Source organism: Poromitra crassiceps (genome assembly GCF_964638095.1).
Source record: "Poromitra crassiceps genome assembly, chromosome: 23".
Lineage (NCBI taxonomy): Eukaryota > Metazoa > Chordata > Actinopteri > Beryciformes > Melamphaidae > Poromitra > Poromitra crassiceps.
In genome coordinates, this window is record NC_139639.1 from 11,542,359 (window position 1) to 11,563,518 (window position 21,160).

General features: G+C 44.1%; 2 protein-coding genes and 1 long non-coding RNA gene across 5 annotated transcripts in view; 1 reads left to right on the top strand and 2 right to left on the bottom strand.

Annotated features, from left to right (window-relative positions):
- The window catches only part of dhx9 (DEAH (Asp-Glu-Ala-His) box helicase 9), a 42,369-nt gene extending 30,374 nt beyond the window's left edge, over positions 1-11,995 (bottom strand). Inside the window, exons 1-10 of one of the 3 annotated variants that reach the window (XM_083659818.1) lie at positions 11,978-11,995; positions 10,724-10,898; positions 10,298-10,438; positions 9,039-9,201; positions 8,717-8,898; positions 5,953-6,101; positions 3,206-3,252; positions 2,708-2,844; positions 1,509-1,598; positions 263-424 (exon numbers count right to left, since the gene is read on the bottom strand). In XM_083659818.1, the coding sequence (XP_083515944.1) occupies positions 263-424; positions 1,509-1,598; positions 2,708-2,844; positions 3,206-3,252; positions 5,953-6,101; positions 8,717-8,898; positions 9,039-9,201; positions 10,298-10,438; positions 10,724-10,834 (1,182 nt within the window). In that variant the 5' untranslated portion in view covers positions 10,835-10,898; positions 11,978-11,995. Of the gene's footprint in view, positions 1-262; positions 425-1,508; positions 1,599-2,707; positions 2,845-3,205; positions 3,253-3,336; positions 4,029-5,952; positions 6,102-8,716; positions 8,899-9,038; positions 9,202-10,297; positions 10,439-10,723; positions 10,899-11,977 lie in introns of those variants that run through there. The other 2 variants (XM_083659816.1, XM_083659817.1) reach the window with 2 other exon arrangements.
- A 1,278-nt stretch (positions 11,996-13,273) lies between these two features.
- On the top strand, positions 13,274-13,984 carry LOC310796673. The gene is made up of 2 exons (XR_014553691.1): positions 13,274-13,531; positions 13,568-13,984. It is a non-coding gene; the product is annotated as an uncharacterized lncRNA (long non-coding RNA).
- A 2,667-nt stretch (positions 13,985-16,651) lies between these two features.
- On the bottom strand, positions 16,652-18,808 carry LOC310797291 (uncharacterized protein). The gene is made up of 2 exons (XM_083659652.1): positions 18,609-18,808; positions 16,652-17,314 (listed from the first exon to the last, which is right to left on the bottom strand). The coding sequence occupies exons 1-2, from the start codon at positions 18,786-18,788 to the stop codon at positions 16,844-16,846; spliced, it is 651 nt and encodes a 216-aa protein (XP_083515778.1). The 5' UTR covers positions 18,789-18,808; the 3' UTR covers positions 16,652-16,843.
- Positions 18,809-21,160: the final 2,352 nt, after the last annotated feature.

Consider the following 21,160-nt stretch of genomic DNA (forward strand, 5'->3'; position numbering starts at 1 on the left):
TTGCAAATGAAAAGTGCAATACAAATCAAATGTATTATTATTATTATTATTATTATTATTATTATTATTATCTTGAGGGCAGGTGATGTCACATGGGGCGTTCCTGACCTTGAAACCGTGAAATCCACAGCTCCCAGTACAAATGGAATGGTCAATTCATCAGAGCTAAAACTCTTCTTCCATCCTGCTTTATTCATGTTGTGTGTTTTAGCCTGAAAACTGAAATCTAAAATTGTATGCAATGAATGTATGAAACACTCACAAAGGCCAGCGGTCCTTCGTCGATGTTGCTGCTGGTCCAGGGGTTCCAGTTGACCTGGGGGGGTGACCAGGGCACGACCCCCGCCCCGCTCTGTCGCTGGGACGGCTCGAACGACGCCATCTTTCCCTGGACCAGAGACACTGAGGAGCAGCCATCTGCAGGCTGCACAGAGAGAAGAGGAACCTCCGTGTTACACCTGAAGGCATCACCAAACCAACCTGCTGTGGGGTCCCATAGCTGACTTTATATGGTCGCTCTTTCCATTGATATATTTTTACTTCATATAAAGTAAATAAGTAAACGTCCACTCAAGTTACAAGTGATCCAGCCTGCGGTATGCAGTGTCAATCCTTTGTTTGTTTGTGTTGAGTAACCCCTCTGTATTTGGTACAAATCTATCATCTCGTATGTCTTATTTGTTGTGGTATGTATACACCTACCGTACTGTGGAGAAAATATTTTCCTCCCTGAGATAAAAATAAATTGTCTATCTGTCTAATATGGTAAATGGTAAATGGCCTGCATTTATATAGCGCTTTTATCCAAAGCGCTTTACAATCAGTAGGTACATTCACCCATTCATACACCGAGCTACCAGGCAGGGTGCAGGCACACCATCAGGAGCAATTTGGGGTTCAGTATCTTGCCCAAGGACACTTTGACATGCAGAGTGGAGGAGGCGGGAATCGAACCACCGACCTCTTTTATCCAAAGCGATTAGTGGACAACCCACTCTACCTCCTGAGCTATAGCCGCCCCAATATGTTCTAGTGGTTGAGTTGTTCTCCTCCAGTCTTCCAGGTGTCTGGCGTCCAGGTAGTCTAGCGGTAGATTCCCTGCCTACAAACACGAGGGTCGCAGGTTCGGGCTAGAGGCTGATTCCTGTGGGTCACAGGAACTTGAGTCCACATGGGCGTTTGAGCCAAATGTGACAAAATTCAGTGAAGGCATTCCTGAGATATCACGTTAACGAGGTAGAAGATGGCGTTCGTGACGTCACAGTGACCTTGAACTTTGACCACCAAAATCTAACCAGTTCATCTTTGAATCCAAGTGGACGTTTGAGTCAAATTTGAAGAAATTCCGCCAGGGCGTTCCTGAGATATCGCATTAACGAACATGGGACGGACGTACGGACAAACCGAAACCAACCATGCCTCCGGCTCGGCTATCGCCAGCGGAGGCATAATAAAAAGAAGTGATTGGGTCTAGTCATTATGTTTGCGGTCTGAGTGGACGGACCTACCGGTGGAGGGACCTGGACTCCGAGCTCCTGGACCACACTGCTGAGCTGCTGTTGAAGCTCCGGAGAAACACCAAATTCATACGCCTCCAGCTGGACAGAAAGCACATAGGCAGCAGCAGTGAGACACCCTCAGCCAAAAACCATCTTACTCCACTGGCTGTAGAAGCCATTCCTGTCCTAACATCACTGGGACTTGCTCACATCATGACCAAATAATTCTAGCTTTATTGTGATACACAATGCTGTCGTTTAAGTTAATAGAAGAAAAGCACCGGTACTACCGTAAATTCCGGACTATAAGCCGCACCTGCAAAGTTGACTGTTTTTTACATATATAAGCCGCACCGGACTATAAGCCGCGGGTGTTTTAATGGGTTTTATTAATTTTTTTTTATTGTGTTTTAATGTTTAATTACCATATGTAAGGGTTCATGCACAGAGGGGATTGTCGGGAAAGAGATGGCTGTTTGAGGAAGCTCCCATTTATTAACATTTCAACAAAACAACATAACACAACACCACCTGTGTTTCTTTTTTACAGTGCACACAGTGTCATACAGTGTGGTGAAAAGAGGGCAAGAGAGGAAATTAAAACAGAAGTGGATTTATAGTTAGAAAGAGTGCTAAAGAAGAGAGAATTCCGTTTTTTTTCTGAAAAAATCCATAGATAAGCCGCACCGTTATATAAGCCGCAGGGGCCAAAAAAGGCCAAAAAACGGGAAAAAAGCCGCGGCTTATAGTCTGGAATTTACGGTAAATTAAAATATCAATTGAGAGAATTTCAAAAGCACAAGAATTTCACACGTGATACTTGGTATCTACGGAGTGACAATAAAAATCTTGAATCTTGAGTTAAAGTCTCACATTTGTACGTTGAAATGACTATGTCTTGCTCCATAATTTATGACAATGACTGATATATGTGTGTTCAGGATAACTGACTACACACCAACCCAAAAGTCACATGTGCCCACGACAGTAAGCATGCTCAGTGTAAAGTCACATGTACCCACGACAGTAAGCATGCTCAGTGTAAAGGCCCATAACAATTAACGACAGTAAGCATGCTCAGTGTAAAGTCACATAACGACAGTAAGCATGCTCAGTGTAAAGTCACATAACGACAGTAAGCATGCTCAGTGTAAAGGCCCATTCTGAGGCAGGAAAAACCCTCTTGAAGCGGCAACAGGGGAACTTACCGTCTCGCCCTCCTTCTTCTTGGTGACCCCGGTGTAGGCCTCCAGGACGCCCAGGTGGTAGAGCTGCCTCACCAGAGACAGAGCACACGACTGGGCCGCCAGCTTCTTGTTGGAGCCGTGCTCACGAGCCGTGATCCCTGTGGGACGACAGCTGGTCAACCTAACCTGCTGGTCATCTGGGAGCTGAAGCTGATTGTACCGCTGACGTCACTGGAAGTCTCTCTGATCAAACTGGACTTAGGCAAGTTTGTGGCATTTGAACTCAGTAATCTACATTTATTTGTTAATGATTCTTATCTTATTCTTATTCTGAGCCAGAGGAGATATCGCTGTTGTCCTCCTGTGAAAAACATAACTCCAATTTTGTTGATATTCATGTTTCACGGGATTACATGCTTCTATGGTCTAAGAAAAATAAGAATAAATTATTTTGGAGATACAAGGTTTTCACCCGACAGCAAACCTATCAAAACAAAGACACGTGATTGATAAACTTACTTCTGCCCAGCTGTCTCACATGCAGCTGCATCTCCGCTATGAAGCTCCTGAGGACAGAGACATGACAGCATTACACACCGGGACCTTTCAAAAGCCGGAGCAACGGATCCAGAGCGATGGAACGGACTCACCTGCCATGCTCTCAGTGGGAAGCCTGTGTGTTTTTCTGCCGGACTTGGGGGAAAAACACCGATGGAGCATTTAGTGGCGGTCCGCTGCCTCCCTCTGGCCTGCGGTGGAACAGCGACACCAGAAATCACAACCAAAACCCCCACAGAGCCGTCCAAGCATCCATGGGACAGCTTTAGTTCACCTAAAACACTGTCCCATGTCTTCCAGCGGGCAGGGTTGTGAGTTCTGGCGTAGCCTCGGCGTTCCCTATCCCTAACCCACCGTTTCACCAGCCAAAAAACACAATCAACCGTTTTGGCTGGGGACAGTAAGCCATGTCCAATATTAACCAGGATCCAACACCACTTGGACTGTAATTCCTATTCAATTTAATGCCTATTTAACTTGGACTGTAAATTCAGATTTAATGGCTACTTACCACCCCTCCTATTCGTGTATATATTGTACATATTGGCTACACTTTTTCCCATTTCTTTTTTTCCTTTTCTCTAAATATGACCACTTACATACTTACACTAAGACAAATTCCTCATATTATGAAATGTTTGCATATTGTGGCAATAAAAGTGATTCTGGTTCAGAGGATATTGACCATTATAGTTACATTGAGAAATATGTCTGGAGAATACGATTTGTCGGCCGAGGCATCTCTGTAGTGTCATTTAATGCTGTGTTGTTGTGACACATTTTACTTTGATCAAAGAACTGCAGCTCCTGGGATTTGGATATTGTACTTGGCTATAATACGATTTCAATAATATTTCAATTAACTTCAATGTTGGGAATCTACTCACAAGGCAGCAAGAACCAGGTGATGTATAAGGAACAGACTGTTAAAAAAAAACACATGTCAATGTATTTCAACGGAACAAGTAATGACCTTATGTATGTCTTTATGCCTGTCATGCCTTTGTGTTGCGTTTTGTCACGTCGTCTGTGTCGTAATCCTGTTAGTCCCTCTCAAATATCTGTGCTTATTTCATACAGTAGCTCCATTTCTGCAGTCCATGTTTTAACTATTGTTACATTTTTAGATTAAACTTTATTAAAAAAAATGTCTCAATTCAACTTCTTGTTGCCACATTGTGATTGTGTACATAATGTACATCTGTACATTACTGTCATTTTGAGGCTAAACAAACGGTTTACTACTAATGGAAGGAAATAAATCCTGGAATATTGGCTGAGGTTTGTAAGCCAACAATGGGTCTGGTAAGTATAATGGTAAATATTTATAAGGATATTTGGCATATGAGCCATGGATGCTTCTTTAAAGCCAGGGTTTGGCTGGTGTGTGGGTGGCTCCTCTCTCTTTCCCTCAGCTGGTTTTGGTTGTTGGTTGGACATCATGTGTGGGAGATGTGGAGCACAGCTCCCAGACTGATGAAGCACAAGTATTGTGAGACCTCCTCAGTGTGGCAGACACACCGTGGAGTCTCTGGGTTCACAGCAGTCCAGCAAAAAAACACACAGACCGAGCCACACGGGAGTTCAACTACCAACCCGCTCCAACCGGCAGGTAACATTCTTTGTTCTAGTGCAAATCCATGTGGAACCAATCCTGCATCCAAGTCTTCTGGCTACATGTAGATTGAACTAGATACAACATGCTGCAAACAGAGGGTTCCTCAACTGTTCTTTTAGCTAAACAAAAACCCAAAGATTTGGGTCCTGTTCATTTGGGACATTTCATACATTGTTAAAAGGTTCTTCATAGCACCACAAAGGGTTCTGCTGTGATACAAGGCTAAAGAAGCATCTTCTAGTACTGTGGAAGGGTATACAAACCTACTATAGAGCTCCTTTAACCCATTGATACCTGATGCAGCATATGTGTGTGTATCCCTTTAAGACCGCGAACTGCGTTAACGCGGTTCGCGGTCTTAAAGGGATACGCACACAAATTAGGGATATACACGCAAATGCTGCATCAGGTATCAATGGGTTAACCTGCATCTTGTGTTTGTCTCTCTCGACTGTGAAACACTTAAAGGCTCCACAGGTCAAAGGTCAAGTTATTAATGACTCGCTTCGCTTTGTAGTGCCACAAAATGTGCAAAAAGCCACAGGTGAATATCTTTTTCAAGCGCCATTCAGCAACTTTTCCAAGTTTTGCTATTGGACAAACAGCGCCCTCTGGGTGCAATAATATCGATATCGCCGTTCAAAGTAATCAAAACACAGCGGCAGAAAGCTCTATGTACATGTTGTGACATTGGGTACTGACCACGTGATGAAATAATAATCCATAGTTACGTGAAACATCATTTTCGTAGCAAATCCAGAAAGAGTTACTTCCTTGTTTTACTGAACACAGCGCTCCCGTTGTACAGCGCATGCTGCCTCCGGGACACAGGCACCAAACTGCTTAGTCCCAGGAGAGGCCTTTAGAGGGCGGTGTGTGACCAATAGAGGTGACATTCTCCCTGTTACAAGTCACCATCTTCAATGACTAAAAAGCTGTTATATTAAGATGAAAAAGTGACTGATTGGGGCTTTAAGAAACCATAAAGTTCCCCACTGTTTTGACACATTTTGCACGTGCAGAGCTGACAAAGCTAAGAGGAACCCTAAGGTGTTGAGCATGGTCAAGTGAAGGTGCTGAGGATCCAGACCTGTTGTGGTCTGGGCCCACTTGGCTGTATTTATACTCAGCGCTGCACTTCTCCTTCTGGAAGAACTGGTTGAGACGGGCCTTGGCATTCTCAAGGGTCCAGTTGCCATGGAGGCCGGCGTTCAGATCCACCTCCTCCGACTCCAGAGTCTGTGGAGAAGAAAAATAAAGCAGACAAGGAAGAGATCTTTGGTTAGGCAGTGACAGACAACGGCTAAATAAAAACACAAGCTAATAGTGTGTGATTTAGTCAAATACAAATGGCTGTACAGTATATTATACTATAAAATACTATATAATATATTATACTCAGTGACAGAAGGCAATCATTTAATCTGAAACACTGCAATATCATATCACTGAGCTTCGGCTCAACACAGAGGGCAGAATGAAGCGTAAAAACACCTTACTACTGCTCAATTATGACTCCTCCAAACTGCAGCCACTGATTGGTAAATTAGACAGTAGCCTATGTAATAACCTGTACGACCTGTAATAACCTGTACGACCTGTAATAACCTGTACGACCTGTAATAACCTGTACGACCTGTAATAACCTGTACGACCTGTAATAACCTGTACGACCTGTAATAACCTGTACGACCTGTAATAACCTGTACGACCTGTATGTGGCAGTATGCTGTGAATTAACACAAGCATTTCTATAGAGTTCAACAGGCACATGAGTTTTCATGACGTTTCCATCCCTATTCATTTTCTCCAGACTTTTAGAAAAATCCTTATATAACCAGTTTTAAGGTTGGAACCAAGCCAAAGTTCCAATCATGGAAGTTGGAAACCCTCATTAGTGTTTTGCTTGTACCTGCGTTTACCCTGCCTTGTTGACACAAAATGGCCCCCGTGAGAACGGTCTATTGGATAACAGAGCAGGATGGCCACTCTTTGAGATTAAATGTCATCTTTAGCCTCTAAAATGTGTTTGATTTGGCGTAACATGTCTGTGTGGATCACAAGCCGTTTTCCCACATGCGTACCGGAAAATTACCTGTAAGTCAATATCGGACATTTCCCTTCACACTTCGGCTCTCGCATATGGGAATCTAGCAGCCAAATTGCCTGTATGTTGGGGGGCGGGGCGGCACTGCAGAGCGGGTGGGGAGTGACGTGTCGGCAAAACTCTTGATGGTGAAATAAGTTTGCTTGTTTATCCGTTCACCTGCGTCGCGTTGAAGCACTTTTTACAGACTGGCTTCGTTTGATGTGTCCGGGCTTGCCTTCGCTGTCGGCAACGTAAGCAAAATACTTCCACATTTCGCTTTGTGCATTTGCTTCATCTGTGTCCCTGTCGGGCTGTGCCTGTGACTGAAGGAGGAGGACTGAACGACTGTGGCCAGAGAGCGAGCAGGCAGCACAGAGGAGAGATCACAAGATAATTTCGCCAGTTTGCTTTAATGTGCGCGAATGATTAGATTATGCCCGCTGGAACATTAAGCAACGTGTGTACACCTCGCCCATGCCGGCAAATGACTGGACCCGTTCTACACTTGCGCCTGTTATCGCGCATACCGCTCTTCTGACTGGCTCGAAACTGGTGAAATCTCCGCGATGACGGGGTCGCGCTTATACCGGCACGACAACTTTCACACATGCAGGCATTAGACCACGTTCCGGTCATTTAGCGGTACAAAGCGCATGTGGGAAAACGGCAACAGTGTGTGTCTGTGAGGATCACAGTGTGTGTGGATCACAGTAGCCCTTTTCCCACATGCGTACCGGAAAATTACCTGTAAGTCAATATCGGACATTTCCCTGAATTTCCCTTCACACCTCAGCGTTCGCAAGTGAGAATCTAGTCGTCAAATAGCCGGTATGTTGGGGGGTGGGGTGGGGTGCGGCGGAGCGGGCAGGGGGCGGAGGAGAGTGGCCTGGGGTCTGTGCTGCAGGCCACTGAGGCCAGTCAGAAAAAAACAACAAACACACATGGAGCCGGCGTCCACTCTTTTGATAATATTGCTGACGCGCTTTTTCCTCAAACGTAGACAGCGACGCAGACAAATTAAGGCGAAAATGGAAAGGGATATACGTGCGAACAGAAACAGATTCATGTTCGCAGTCTTCTCCGCTCAATATCGTGCAGAATATGAAGATAGACTAAACCGGGGACAGATCATGACAGTGTTATGTACCTCTGCGCTGCTGTGTGAGACTAGAGCCGTCTGGAAGCGAGAGAGACCAGGAGGGAATTTATTTTGGGAAGATGCTCTGAACAATTTTGACGACGTGGAATGGAAGCGTCATTTTCGCATGTCCCGGTGTGTTCGACTACGTGCTGAGTCTGGTCCGACCCGCACGCAAGAAGATCACCCGGTGGCGAAAACCACTGGAAGCGCGTTTGCGACTGGCAATAGTCCTTTGGTGGTACGCAACACCAGGGGAATATCGAACAATCAGCTGTGTATTTGGTGTTGGACTGTCTACTGTGTGCAACCTGGTCCGTGAAGTCACAGCCCACTGATAGCGGAAAATGACTGGACCCCTTTCTCACCTGTCTGTCTATCGCGGCATACCGCTCTTCTGACTGGCTCAAAACTGGTGAAATGGCGGCGACGACGGGGTCGCGCTTATACCGGCACGGCGCCTTTCCCACATGCAGGCATTAGACCACGTTCCGGTCATTTTGCGGTACAAAGTGCATGTGGGAAAAGGGCTAGTGTGTGTCTGTGTGGATCACAGTGTGTGTCACAGTGTGTGTGTGTGTGTGTGTGTGTGTGTGTGTGTTTAAATGTGTGTGGAGGAAGTGTTACCGCCTGGGCGTCCTGTTCGTCTCTCTTGGCGTAGTACTCCTTCAGGTTGGCTCCTCTGTCCCACTCAGCACCTCCTCCTCCTCCTCCTCCTCTTCCTCCCCCCCACGCAGAGCCCCCTCCTCCTGAGTATCCTAAACCCGTCACGCCGGAAACAGGACCGGAAACAGGACCGGAGCCGTTATCTAACACACACACACACACACACACACACACACAATCCAATCTATTATGGACCAAATATTGTGGTGACGCCTGTTTATGTCTGTTACGCCTTCATTTAATACAGTTAAATGTATGATTACTATAATGAATGTTGTGTCACCTTGCTCTGTTTTCACCACCAGGTGAGGAGGCAGAGGGCCGCTAGCTGGAAGGTTCCCGAAGCCGCCGCCGCCTCCTCCTCCTCCTCCTCCATCTCCATCACCTCCTCCTCCGTCAGCTCCTCCTCCTCCTCCGTCAGGCTGGCTGACGTCCAGGACGCTCGCCTGCTGACACCAAACACTTTGCTTACACTTACAGCGTTCTCACACATTTTCATGGATACAATTTCAAAACTTTTCCAGGACTTTTCAAGCATCCATAATAGAATTTCCGTGTAATGTGAGGCGGTGACTCTGAATCAATACCAGAAATTATTATTACTACAGTGGACAAATAAGACACACCTCTTTATATTGCATTTTAGTGCTTTAGAGTCACTGCATCACATCACATGGAAGCTACTGAAATAAAACATGAATTTTCCATAAAAATATTTAAAAAAAATACAAGGACTAACATCCAATATAAAGAGGTGTGTCCTATTTGCCCAATGTAGTAATAATTTCTGGTATTTATTGTGTCACATTACATGGAAGCTATTGGAGTGTGTGTGTGTGTGTGTGTGTGTGTGTGGGGGGGGGGGGGGGGTGGGGGGACCCTGGACTCATCCTGTGTTTAGGAACTACCTCTGAACCTGCATTATCATTATGAGCAGAAACTCAAAGTGAGGGGCGTGAGTGAGATGCATTCTCACACTTAATACAAAAAAATCACAGAGATTGTAATGTTTTGCAAAAGATTTGACGGCACACTTACAATAGCTTCGCGGCCCACAGGTTGGGAATGGCTGTTTTGTTTAGTTTCTAAAGGCCTGACTTCAGTCACCAGTGTTTTTCTTTCATGTGGATATAGTAGCAGAAAAACCAGGGTAAAAGCAAAGGGCTTCCTACCAGTATTAGTGCAAACCTCCCTGGATCAACTGGACTATCTAGTCTTTGTTGACAGCTAGAGGACAGACTGATGGGTTCAAACCTCCCTGGATCAGCTGGACTATCTAGTCTTTGTTGACAGCTAGAGGACAGACTGATGGGTTCAAACCTCCCTGGATCAACTGGACTATCTAGTCTTTGTTGACAGCTAGAAGACAGACTGATGGGTTCAAACCTCCCTGGATCAACTGGACTATCTAGTCTTTGTTGACAGCTAGAAGACAGACTGATGGGTTCAAACCTCCCTGGACCAACTGGACTATCTAGTCTTTGTTGACAGACTGATGGCTTCATTGGTTCATGTATAGAAAGATAGAAAAGGCTCTCTGACCCCGAGGGCGGGCACCTCCTTGGCATTCATCTCTCCCATTCGGACCAGGTAATTAACAAAGTCCCTGGCAGCGTTGGACTGGGCGTCCTTCTTATTGGTCGAGTTTCCCATCCCGATGTAGTTGTAGCCATCGACCCGGACCTGCAGATGATCCACAGAGTGTAGAGGAGAAGCAGTTTAGAGGAGAAACCACCATCGACAGCAGTGGTTCTCAAAAACTTTTTAGCTTCAGTAACCCCTTTCGCTGATTTCTGAATCCAAGTACCCCCCTTTACCAGACTACAACATTTGATTTAGTTTATGCATTAAAAATCTAAATAATACATTCTGGATTTCTTTGGCGAGCTACTTATTGATGGCCTGAGATCTACCAGTAGATCACGGTCTACCTATCGGGCAGCCCTGCTTGGAACAGACAGGACTCACCTCACACAGGAACTTCTGTCTGATCTTGTTGCCTGCAGCTCGGATGTCGTAGCTGGGAGTCAGCTTCTTCTTCCCACACCAGGCGTACAGGAAGTTCTTGATGTCCGCCATGGTGGACTGGGAGGGGGGTCTCCTCTGTAGACCTTTAGTCTGTTGACAGGGTTCCTACACAGGTCTGGAAAAGTATTACAAATTGATTTTATCAGTTTTAAAATGTAAACTGTCTGTTTGTGGCTGTGAAGAACAATTTTCGTTGATATAACCTAAATAACAGCGCTAAGTCAATTTTGAACCATTTGAAATCATTTTGAACACCAGACTACTTCAAAACAAATCAAGGTCTGGAAAAAGTCAGGATTATTATTATTCACTTTCTATGAACCCAACAGACAGTAGAAAATCAGTTAACTTACAGACTGCAAACATCAGCAGCTCGTATACTAAGCGCCAAATGGACGCTAGATGGCGCAGTACCGACCCTGTCGCTGATACAAGGCTCTGGGGATCTGACCTACAATAACTAGCTTTGGCGAATCAAACTAAATTTACACTCCAACATACAAAGATGACATATATTGCTAAACCCGTCTGAAATGCCGTGGACTGACTATAGAGACCGGAAGTAGCAAGTCGAAATTGGACGTGTGCGATAATGGAACCATTTACTAAATGCTAGCTGTGTTAGCACCCTGCTGCGTGCCTAGCAAGCTACGGTAACGAATTAACTAACGTTAACAAATTAATTGCCTACAAGGTTGACGTCATATAAAGGAATGTGGCTAGCAAGGAACGAATCTGAGTTGAGATTAACGCTAACGACAGCAGACATGCCTGATGTTAGCAGGCCGACGAGCCCGACCAAACACGTACTAAGTTCTGCCATTATTATTATTCTCACATTTGTTATTTAATTACTGTAATTATTGTGACAATAATTAACTAGTTAATGTACACATTATTGAGAACATTGTTGGTACTCATGTGTTGCGCGTGCTCCTCGCTTCTTCTAGCTACTTGTAAAAAATAAAGTCGGGCCTCTCTGCTGGGTGCTAGCAGCCATTAGCAAGGTAGCTATGCTGGCTTCTCTGGCTAATGTCACGTGACTAGTTCAACACTGTATATCATTATATCATATAATGACGCATTATGTAATGAACACAGGAGACCTCTGCAAATCATTACAATTAGTACAGGACAGGTACCAGTGTTTAGTTTACTTCATGTTGTAAATTACCGACAATTCACACAGCCTACCTCCGTATCCGTAATAACACCTCTTCAACCAGTCTTCAACAAGCCAAAGACGTCCGGTCAAGTCAAGCTCACTGCGGTGGATTGCAATCTTTGACTTTGAAGGTGCATACCGCCACCTACTGTACCGGAGTATGCAGAAATGGTTACACTACATTAGAGACTGGGAAATAATACCTTCCTAAGCAAATCCCTATAGGCTACATTAAATACTAATCCAGCTCCAGCTAGTCCAAGAATAATGAATTACTATTCATTTGGACTAGACATGGCTTTTGATTTTTTAATCTTATGAATTATTGCTGTTTTTATTAGCATTCTAGTTTTGGTGTAACGTGTCAAATTGAATGAATGAATGAATGAGATTTTTATTTTTGAACATGAGATCAAAATCAAACATTTTCCACATGGTTTCACATGTTATACCAAGAAAATAAATTACATGTATGTTCAAAAAAGGAGAAGGAAGAAGCTAATGCTTGTAGTTTCCTACCCCTTTTATACACCTTAATTATTATTTTTTTTGACACGGTTACTGTTTGTTTATCAAAAGTACAGTCATTTCTCCAAATAATAAACTTAGTTTATCGGAAGAAGTAATTCTGGAAAATAAAAAACAAAATATTCTAGAAATAAGTACAAGAAAATACTGAAATATATGTCTGGATATATGAGACAGACAAGCAAAAACGATTCAGTACGACCCCTTATATTCACTGTTGTCTCTCTTTTTCCCTTTAGGCTATATTTACATTGTATTTTCTATTTAAATTGTTTATCTATTTGATAATTAATATTGTTGTCTTCTTCCTATTATTATTAATTATTATATCCCCCGCCCGGCTGTGATGACTTGCTTTGATTGTCTACCTGGTGACGTCACATACGCACCAGCCTATTTATTTTCTCTTGTAACTGCTGTCATTCATTTGCCTGATGAAGACCCGATAGGGTCGAAAGCTTGCCTTTCTTGAGCGCAAATAAAAGCGGGAGCTTCTAATCAGTGTGCGGACAATTCCCTTATTTTTTTTACATTAAATACTACACATCAATTTGCTAGATCCTATTGTATAATCGTGTATCTTTCAAAAATTCTATGACAGCTTTCTGGGCGCTCATTAGCCTCATTACCCCTTTTTCAACTTTACATCACATCGCTTATATTTTGACATTCTGAGTGAGAGCAGAATTAGCTCAAGAGTTTGATATATAATATATACATGTCGAGCTAATTCAGAGAAGAGAGACAGACAGTCTGAGGCTACAGATCAAGTGTTTATTATGGAGCAGCAGGTCTCATTACAACACACTATCTCATACACCAACTGCCCTCCACCTGCATAACACATGGGCACAAACACGCTGGCCTGGAAACATGATTTTTCATTTAGATGGGATGTGAACACCCATTCTCAATCTACAGCCTGTAGAGTGATAGTCTCGCTTGCCAGACTTCCCTCCCTGCTGGGAGAGAAGTCATTCAGTTGGTTGTAAAGGTAAACAGAGCCTTTTCCCCGCTATACCAGAATGGAGGTATTAGCAGCCAGACTCTCCCACGTTGTAGGGAGAGTCTGGCAAGCGAGACTAGTACAGTGAAAATACACACCAACACCCAAACACAACAGGGCTTGAAGCGAAGATCCTTTGATGAACAGGATTTCAACTGAAAACACCAACAGACAATGTTGTATAGTCAAGTCACTATATCTCCAGTCCGAGTCGAGTCTCAAGTCCCCAGTGTTTGAGTCCAAGTCACAAAAGAAGAGTCCACATTGCCTGAGTCCGAGTCTCTGAATGTGAATCCGCATTTAGGTTGAACACACCTGCCTGCCCTTGCATGGAATTGAATGTCACTGTATTAATATAGCTATCAATATTTTATGCCAAATTATTAGGGCCTATTTAAAAAAAAAAATCAGTCTTTATCAATTAACAAGTCTGAGTCTTCGTCTACAACTTCCGTCTGAATACATGAATGCTCAAGTCCGAGTCATCAGTTCTCAAGTCCAAGTCGAGTCACAAGTCCTGAAAATGATTCCAGGACTCGGACTCGACAACAACAACAACAACAACACTGCCAATAGAGGACGAACTGAAACCTGGAGAGACTTTACTGAAGGAAAGAAAAGTCTCTTGGTTCAGAGCCTGAATGCCTCGGTCTCTCCTGTCTTCCACTGACAGGAAGGAAGTCAGCGGCTGAAAGGGTCATTAGGGCTGCACCACCGAGGCTAAAATGATCAAATCCTAATTGTTCTGTTACAAATGTGATAATTATCATGACTGATTTCAATGCTTTTTTTTTATCTTTACTAGGCCGAATTAAAGTCACCTTGTTATCTGACTCCCCACATCATAACCTACAGGTCTTACACGTATTCAACAATGGCAAAACGATACATTTCAATTTTCGTGCATGATGTCACCTTTAAAGACCAAGTTTTTCAGGAAGAGGTGTGTATTATTATTCTAATGAACAATCGAATCATGTATACAACCAATATCAAATTAATTGCTCGTGGTTGTTAAGGTACTGATATGAATTTTGTTCATCCACAAATCTGAAACTATTGTTTATAATTAAACTTCATATCGCAGACTTTCCTCTCTGACATCCTCACATGATCCGACAGCAGTTTGGTTAGGGGTAACCATTCATTGCTCTGCAAACTGTCACATGATCATCACTGTTCTATAAACACAAACTCACACATGGTTGCATCCTCTAAACTTAAAAAATTCCAGACTTTTTCCAAACTTCAATTTCTTGTTTTGATTTGAAGATTTTGGTGTTGAGTGCTAAGGTTGCACAAAATGTGAAATTCTGGGTCGAAACAATGTTTAAAAATTACAATTTGGCCGATAGCCGATACTCAGCCTTTTGGCTAAGACTACCATCGCCTCCTGTTGGTGGTATAAATCCTTGCCTCTTCATGGCAGTGATTGTTGCACTTTGGAGATTTCCTTGGCTTTATTCCCTTGTGCAAAATATTTCAGCTAAATTGAAGCACACAAAGGCTCCAGAGGATTTCTTATACCTGCACTCTGCCAGATCGACCAGGTCAAACAAGAAAAGGTAAGGTATGAAAAAGTGTTTTAGTTATTTATTTTGTAATTTTAGTCTATTTATGTAGTCCTGTTGCTTCTTTTAAGGGTTTTATTTTTCAGCATTTGGCAGTGGTTTTACTGGTTTATCTTCTTTTTAAGCCCTGTTTTGGTGATTTTATACTTGGTGTTTTAGTTTTTAATTGTTTTAGCTTGTGGTGCCTGAGCCTCCACCATGTCGGCCTCCCATGCCGGCATGGTGGAGGCACCACAGCGTCCTGGGTATGTCCAGATTTGGCTTCTCCAGGAAGTTGATCCAAAAGATACATGACATAAAGTGTATTGGAACTGTAACTTTCAACCATGGGTATGATGTAAGCTTTCCATCTGCCATTTTGCTAAAAGAATTGGACATGCTTGCATAAGCCCAGTTTTCCGCTTTCAATGTTGAGAAACTGACTGATAAATGAATGCCTCTAAAACGGCCATTGTCAGAATGTTCAATAAGACAGTGACTGTGGATGGTGTTTGCTTGTGGCCGGGGAACGGCTACCAAGGTGAGAGATGAAGAAGGCAACTGCAGCTGTGCCTGGAGGGCCTGAAACATCGCCCATCCATGAGAGTTGTGGGAAACAGAGGCTACATACATTACCAAGCATAAATGCATTTTTAAAAACCACAATTTTCAGCTTCAAAAGTCATAAAAGTGGTCCTCATTTGTGAAGATTATCTTGCTGAACACAAAGTTTGTCATTTCATAAACTTTTGTCAACTAGAGATTTTATCCCCATACAAAAGACCCATTGAGTTTGAGATGAGGAAAGTGGAAGTGCACTGCCTTCTGGAATATCAGAGATGAAGTCTAAAACCACAGAAAATATGTTGTCATATGTATAGCATTCAGTACAGTAGATTTTTCCATACTTTTCCAAAGTTTTTCTCCACTTCCCAAACTTATAAGATCAGGAAATTACCAAAATATTCTTCCATACATTTACAGACTTCCAACAGAGTGGGTTTATGTTTCCAGCAACTCCCTGTCAGGTTTCAGAGGTTGCGGGTTGAAAGGTTTTGTAGCACCGGAGGCGGCTGCATCTCAATATGCAATATGTGTTTATATTGTTTATATTTCACTCTGATTATAGCAAGATGTTTATTCAACAGCTGTTTTACCAAGGAAATTAGCTGTGTATGTTTTTTTAAATTCCCCAATTAAAAACAGCATGAACACATCTATGTCGGAGGTCGGAAATTCTGAGTTGAAACTTCAGAGTAAATGGTAAAATGGTAAATGGACTGCATTTATATAGTGCTTTTATCCAAAGCGCTTTACAATGTGTCTACATTCACCCACACACACACCGAAGGCGGCCAGCTGCCACGCAGGGTGCTGGCACAGCCATCGGGAGCAATTTAGGGTTCAGTGTCTTGCCCAAGGACACTTCAACATGCGGACTGGAGGAGCCGGGGATCGAACCACCGACCTTCTGAACCACAGCCGCTCAGCAGCCGCCCAGAGTTCAGAGTTGTCTTGAATGCAGAATTTGTAGCAGAAACATCGAGCCGTCTGAGGCGCTGGCACAGAAACATCGTGCGGTCTGAGGCGCTGGCACAGAAACATCGTGCGGTCTGAGGCGCTGGCACAGAAACATCGTGCGGTCTGAGGCGCTGGCACAGAAACATCGTGCGGTCTGAGGCGCTGGCACAGAAACATCGTGCGGTCTGAGGCGCTGGCACATTTTCCCCTGAGTTCAGATTTCACAGCACGATCACACAGGATGCATCTCCAGCCTTGCGTGATGGCCGCGTAACGCCCCACCTCGCTCGTTAAGAACACTTCTCCTGGCTGTGGCTCTTCACATGCCTGCGGAGCGAGTAGGCGTCGCTGAAGCTCTTGCCGCACCGGGCGCAGCGGTTAGGCCGCTCCTCCGTGTGGGTCTTCAGGTGGTACTTGAGCGGCGTGCTGAGGGGGAAGCCCTTCCCACAGACCGGGCAGGTGTAGGGCTTCTCTCCGGTATGCGTCCGCGTGTGGATCTTCATGTCGGAGCTGTTGGTGAAGCCTTTGAAGCAGAAGGTGCAGCGGTAGGGTTTCTCTCCAGAGTGCGTGCGAGCGTGGCGGATCATGGACGAGGCGATGTTGAAGCACTTGCCACACACGCCGCAGCGGTAGGGTTTCTCGCCCGTGTGTGTGCGCATGTGGATCTCCATGTTGCCCTTCCTGCTGAAGCCCTTCCCACACACCTTGCAGACGAACGGCTTCTCGCCCGTGTGGCAGCGCATGTGCACAGACAGGTCCACCTGAGAGGAGGGGTGGACAATAAATCAATCAATATTATTATTGATCACATTTAAATATGCCTCAATAGCAATGGGGGGTGGGGGGTGTACTGGTTCGCCCCAAGCCTCAAGATGCTGCCACTAAAATAATAGCAGTTGAAAGTTTTATTTGTCACAGGCCAAGTTAAGAGATTCGAGCTCCGTGAACATTTTTAAACGACAGTTAAAAACCTACCTATTTAACCTGGCTTTTAACTAAAGTCAATGGACTTGTTTTATTGGTTTTATTCTTTTATCCTTTTTATTTCATATTTACCAGATGCTATTTGCTCTGTCCTCTATCAACCTGATGCTTGTGATATGTACTATTTTCTTATTGATTTTATGTGTATCTTCCATTCTTTTTAATATCAATCATTCCTATTCTTGTTTTGACCTCTTGTAAAGCACTTTGAACTGCAACTATTGTATGAAAAGTGCTCTATAAATAAAGATTATTATTATTATTATTATTAAGGTACAATGTCCTGTAAGCAAAGCAGTGGAATGAGGGTTGTACTCGGCAGCAGGGCAGACTATGCAAAACTTTGCAAAAAAAAAAGATATTCGATATTGTGGAAAAATATTGCATATGGCAGCAAATATGTCAATATTCAATATTATCGAATTTCAGCCCAAGCCTATTTTCAATATACATTTACAGCATCAGTCACTGACTCAATGCAGCGCCCTCAATGCGTTCAAGCAGAACACAACACACTTGGCACATTGGTTTTTCAGACATGCTTGTAGACCTGTGCAGACATCCGTTGTGACATAAATGGTCATCCTTGGCCATTTTTCCTGTGGCCTTTATAGTGTCAACCAGTGAAATTGACCACTGATGACTCAGACTTGAGCATTCATGCATTTGGATTGGGAAGTCGGAGACAAGGACTTGGACTTGTTAAAGGACTTGGACTTGTTAAAGGACTAGGACTTGTTAATTGATAACAACTGTTTTTTTGTTTTGTTCTGTTTTTTTTTGGTAATAGGTCCATTTCATGCCACGGCAGCAGACACGTGTGTTCCACCTACATGTGGATTCACGGTTATAGTTATTCAGTAACTCCAGACTTGGACTCAGGTAATGGGGACTCGTCTTTGGTGACTCGGACTTGGACTCGAGACTTGACTCGGACTTGAGATATAGTGACTTGACTACAATACTGGTGTCCACACACTAATTGACTAATATCGTAATAATTATGGTATCGACTGATATGAAGAAGTATATTATTGTGATATCGATTTTGGCCATGCGGTCCAGCCGTACCTGACGGCGGAAGTTCTTGCCGCAGACCTGGCAGACATGGATGGTGACATGTGTGGTGAGGTGCTCCAGCAGACAGGGGGCAGTAGGGAGCAGCTTGCCACACACGGCGCACAGGCAGTGGGCGTCGTCAGCGTGGACCTGGGCGTGGTTCATCAGAGAGCCGCGGTAGCTGAACGTCATGCCGCACACTCTGCAGGCACAAGGAGCGCTGTTTCCCTCACCGTTTCCCTCGCTGTCCTGGGTTTCTGCAGGTTTCCACAAGTTGAATTTAAGGCTTTTTAAGAGCTTTTTAAGAGCATTGTGAAGGCAATTTAAGACCTATTTGACGTCCATACTGGCAAAAGAAAGGTATGAGGGATATGAAAGAAAATCTGACTTTGATGCTCCCAATGTGAAACTATATTGTGTGATGGCAGCAGGGTTTTTAGAGCAGCTTTCTGTCTTTAACACAACTCTACTGCCTTTATATCAACATTCCTCATTTCAGTATTTTCTTGACCAAGGTGCAGCGGCTTCAAATTTGTTATGCACTGTTATTTTAATGTGACTTTATAAAAGTAACGTTAACTTCATAACCCAAACAATTTAAGACCTGGCAAAATTGTATTTAAGACATTTTATATAAATGCAGTCAAATTTAAGAATCTTTTTAAAATTTCCCTTTAATTGTGATATACCATCCATACAATATATACGAAACATATACGTCCATACAAGGCCTAAACTTCAGATTATTGGATTGTAGACTTTTTAAGGCCCTGTGCGAACCCTACTCACCATCGGTGGTGGTGGAGGAGAAGTCCACGGGGAGGCTGAACGGCGGCGGTAGAGGCGGGGCAGCCGGCTCGGAGGCGGAGCTGCAGGGCGGAGCCTCTTCGTCCCTCAGCTCGGCCTTCGGGGCGTGGTCGCTCTGGGGCCGCTCGTTTGTACAGACTGGGCTGTAGATGAACTTGATGACGTCAGCGGCGTCCCTCTCGGGCGGTGCCAGAAGAGCATCCCGTGGCACTTCCTGGCCAGGCCACGCCTCCTCCTGTTCCTCTTTAATGGCGGGAGGCGGGGCCTCACCGTCAGACCGATGTGGAGAAATCAGGCCAGCGAGTCGCTGCTCATCTGCAGGGAGTTTAGCAAGACTTTTTCATGATTAAAGACCCTGGCAAGCAAAATGCACCAAAACCTTCCAACTGTGTCATTTAGGGTCTTGTGTGACTAATTGTAAGCCTCAAAAAGTAGGAGGCATTAGTTATATTAGTTTCAACCCAAATCCTAAATATTGCCATTTCCCTGTTTGCACTGCTCTGTGAGGCTAGGGTTGAAGTGGGCTGCGCTTAGGGCTCAAAACGGACTACCATATCCCCAGAGCCGTGTATATATAACACAATATATGCTCATGTTTTTGCATCTGTTGGTGGGCTATTTAGGGGTTCAAGCCCCAAAGGGGCTAACCCCTATTGTTTTTGCTAAGATTTTTATTTTTCCTCATCAGCTGCGACGGAAATTCCCGTGAGTTGTTGCATCACAGATACCTGAAATTTGGCCCAATGACAGATATTGGTTGTTATTAGATGCTCCAGAAAAAGAAAAGAAAAAAGAATCTGCCCGCAATATTACAACAATATTTTGTTTTTAGGCCTTCGCAGGCCATTTTAGGGCATTGTGACATCATCAGCATCACCCTTTCATGGTTTCCTAATGCGTTTATGGTCTCAATCACTAGTTTCAGACTATGTTGTAGTTGCACATTATGTTTTGGGGCGTGATTGACAATCATTGACAGGTCGCTTGTCCACTGATCACACAGATCGCCGATCACGGACCAATAGCAGGCCGTGCTGCTCACGGACCAATAGCAGGCCGTGCTCTGTGGACCAATAGCAGGCCGTGCTCTGTGGACCAATAGCAGGCCGTGCTCTGTGGGAAACTCCTGGACTCCTGTCGAGATCCAAGATGGCAATGGCCAAAATGCCACACGTGAGGCGTCAAAAAACAAGTCCACAGATCAATGGGTCGCCCCCTGCAGGCCATTCAAAAGAATGCAGGTTTAAGTGCACTTCCGCATTGGCTTCAATTTTGATAGAGCTACCCCCTTGTATGTAACACATGTATGTGTGATGAATGGTTTACACTTTAGATTAGGGGATGCAGAAAGCCTTGTAAATGATTTACACATCATTTATAACAGGTGAGAAATACTTCATTTACTAAAGGTTTATAGATGACTGACAACACATGTGTGATATGTTAACATAACATTTGTTAATCATCTACAAATGTATTGTAACGAAGTGAGTATTTGTCCAAGGAACTGGAGACTTGAAGTTGGTACAGGCTTTTTATTCTTGTCTTCACAATATAGCTCCTAGCAGCTAGCTTCGCTGCTAGCTCTGCAACCACCCGGTCAGCTCGCCCACATGGCCTGACTGACTCCCGGCCCCCGGCCGCTGGTCCTATATACCCCCTTCCCCCTAGGAACACACCCACACACATTAGTTCCTAGGTGCAATCTAGACACTTCTATTGCCCATCACATTACAGGTAATACTTGGATTACCTGA

Coding starts and splice junctions, on each gene's coding strand:
- LOC310797291 (XM_083659652.1), bottom strand. CDS start 18,788: ATGACGTTCAGCTACCGCGGCTCTCTGATGAACCACGCCCAGGTCCAC. Junction 17,315..18,608: donor GCAAGAACTTCCGCCGTCAG/GTACGGCTGGAC, acceptor CCCTCCTCTCAG/GTGGACCTGTCTGTGCACAT.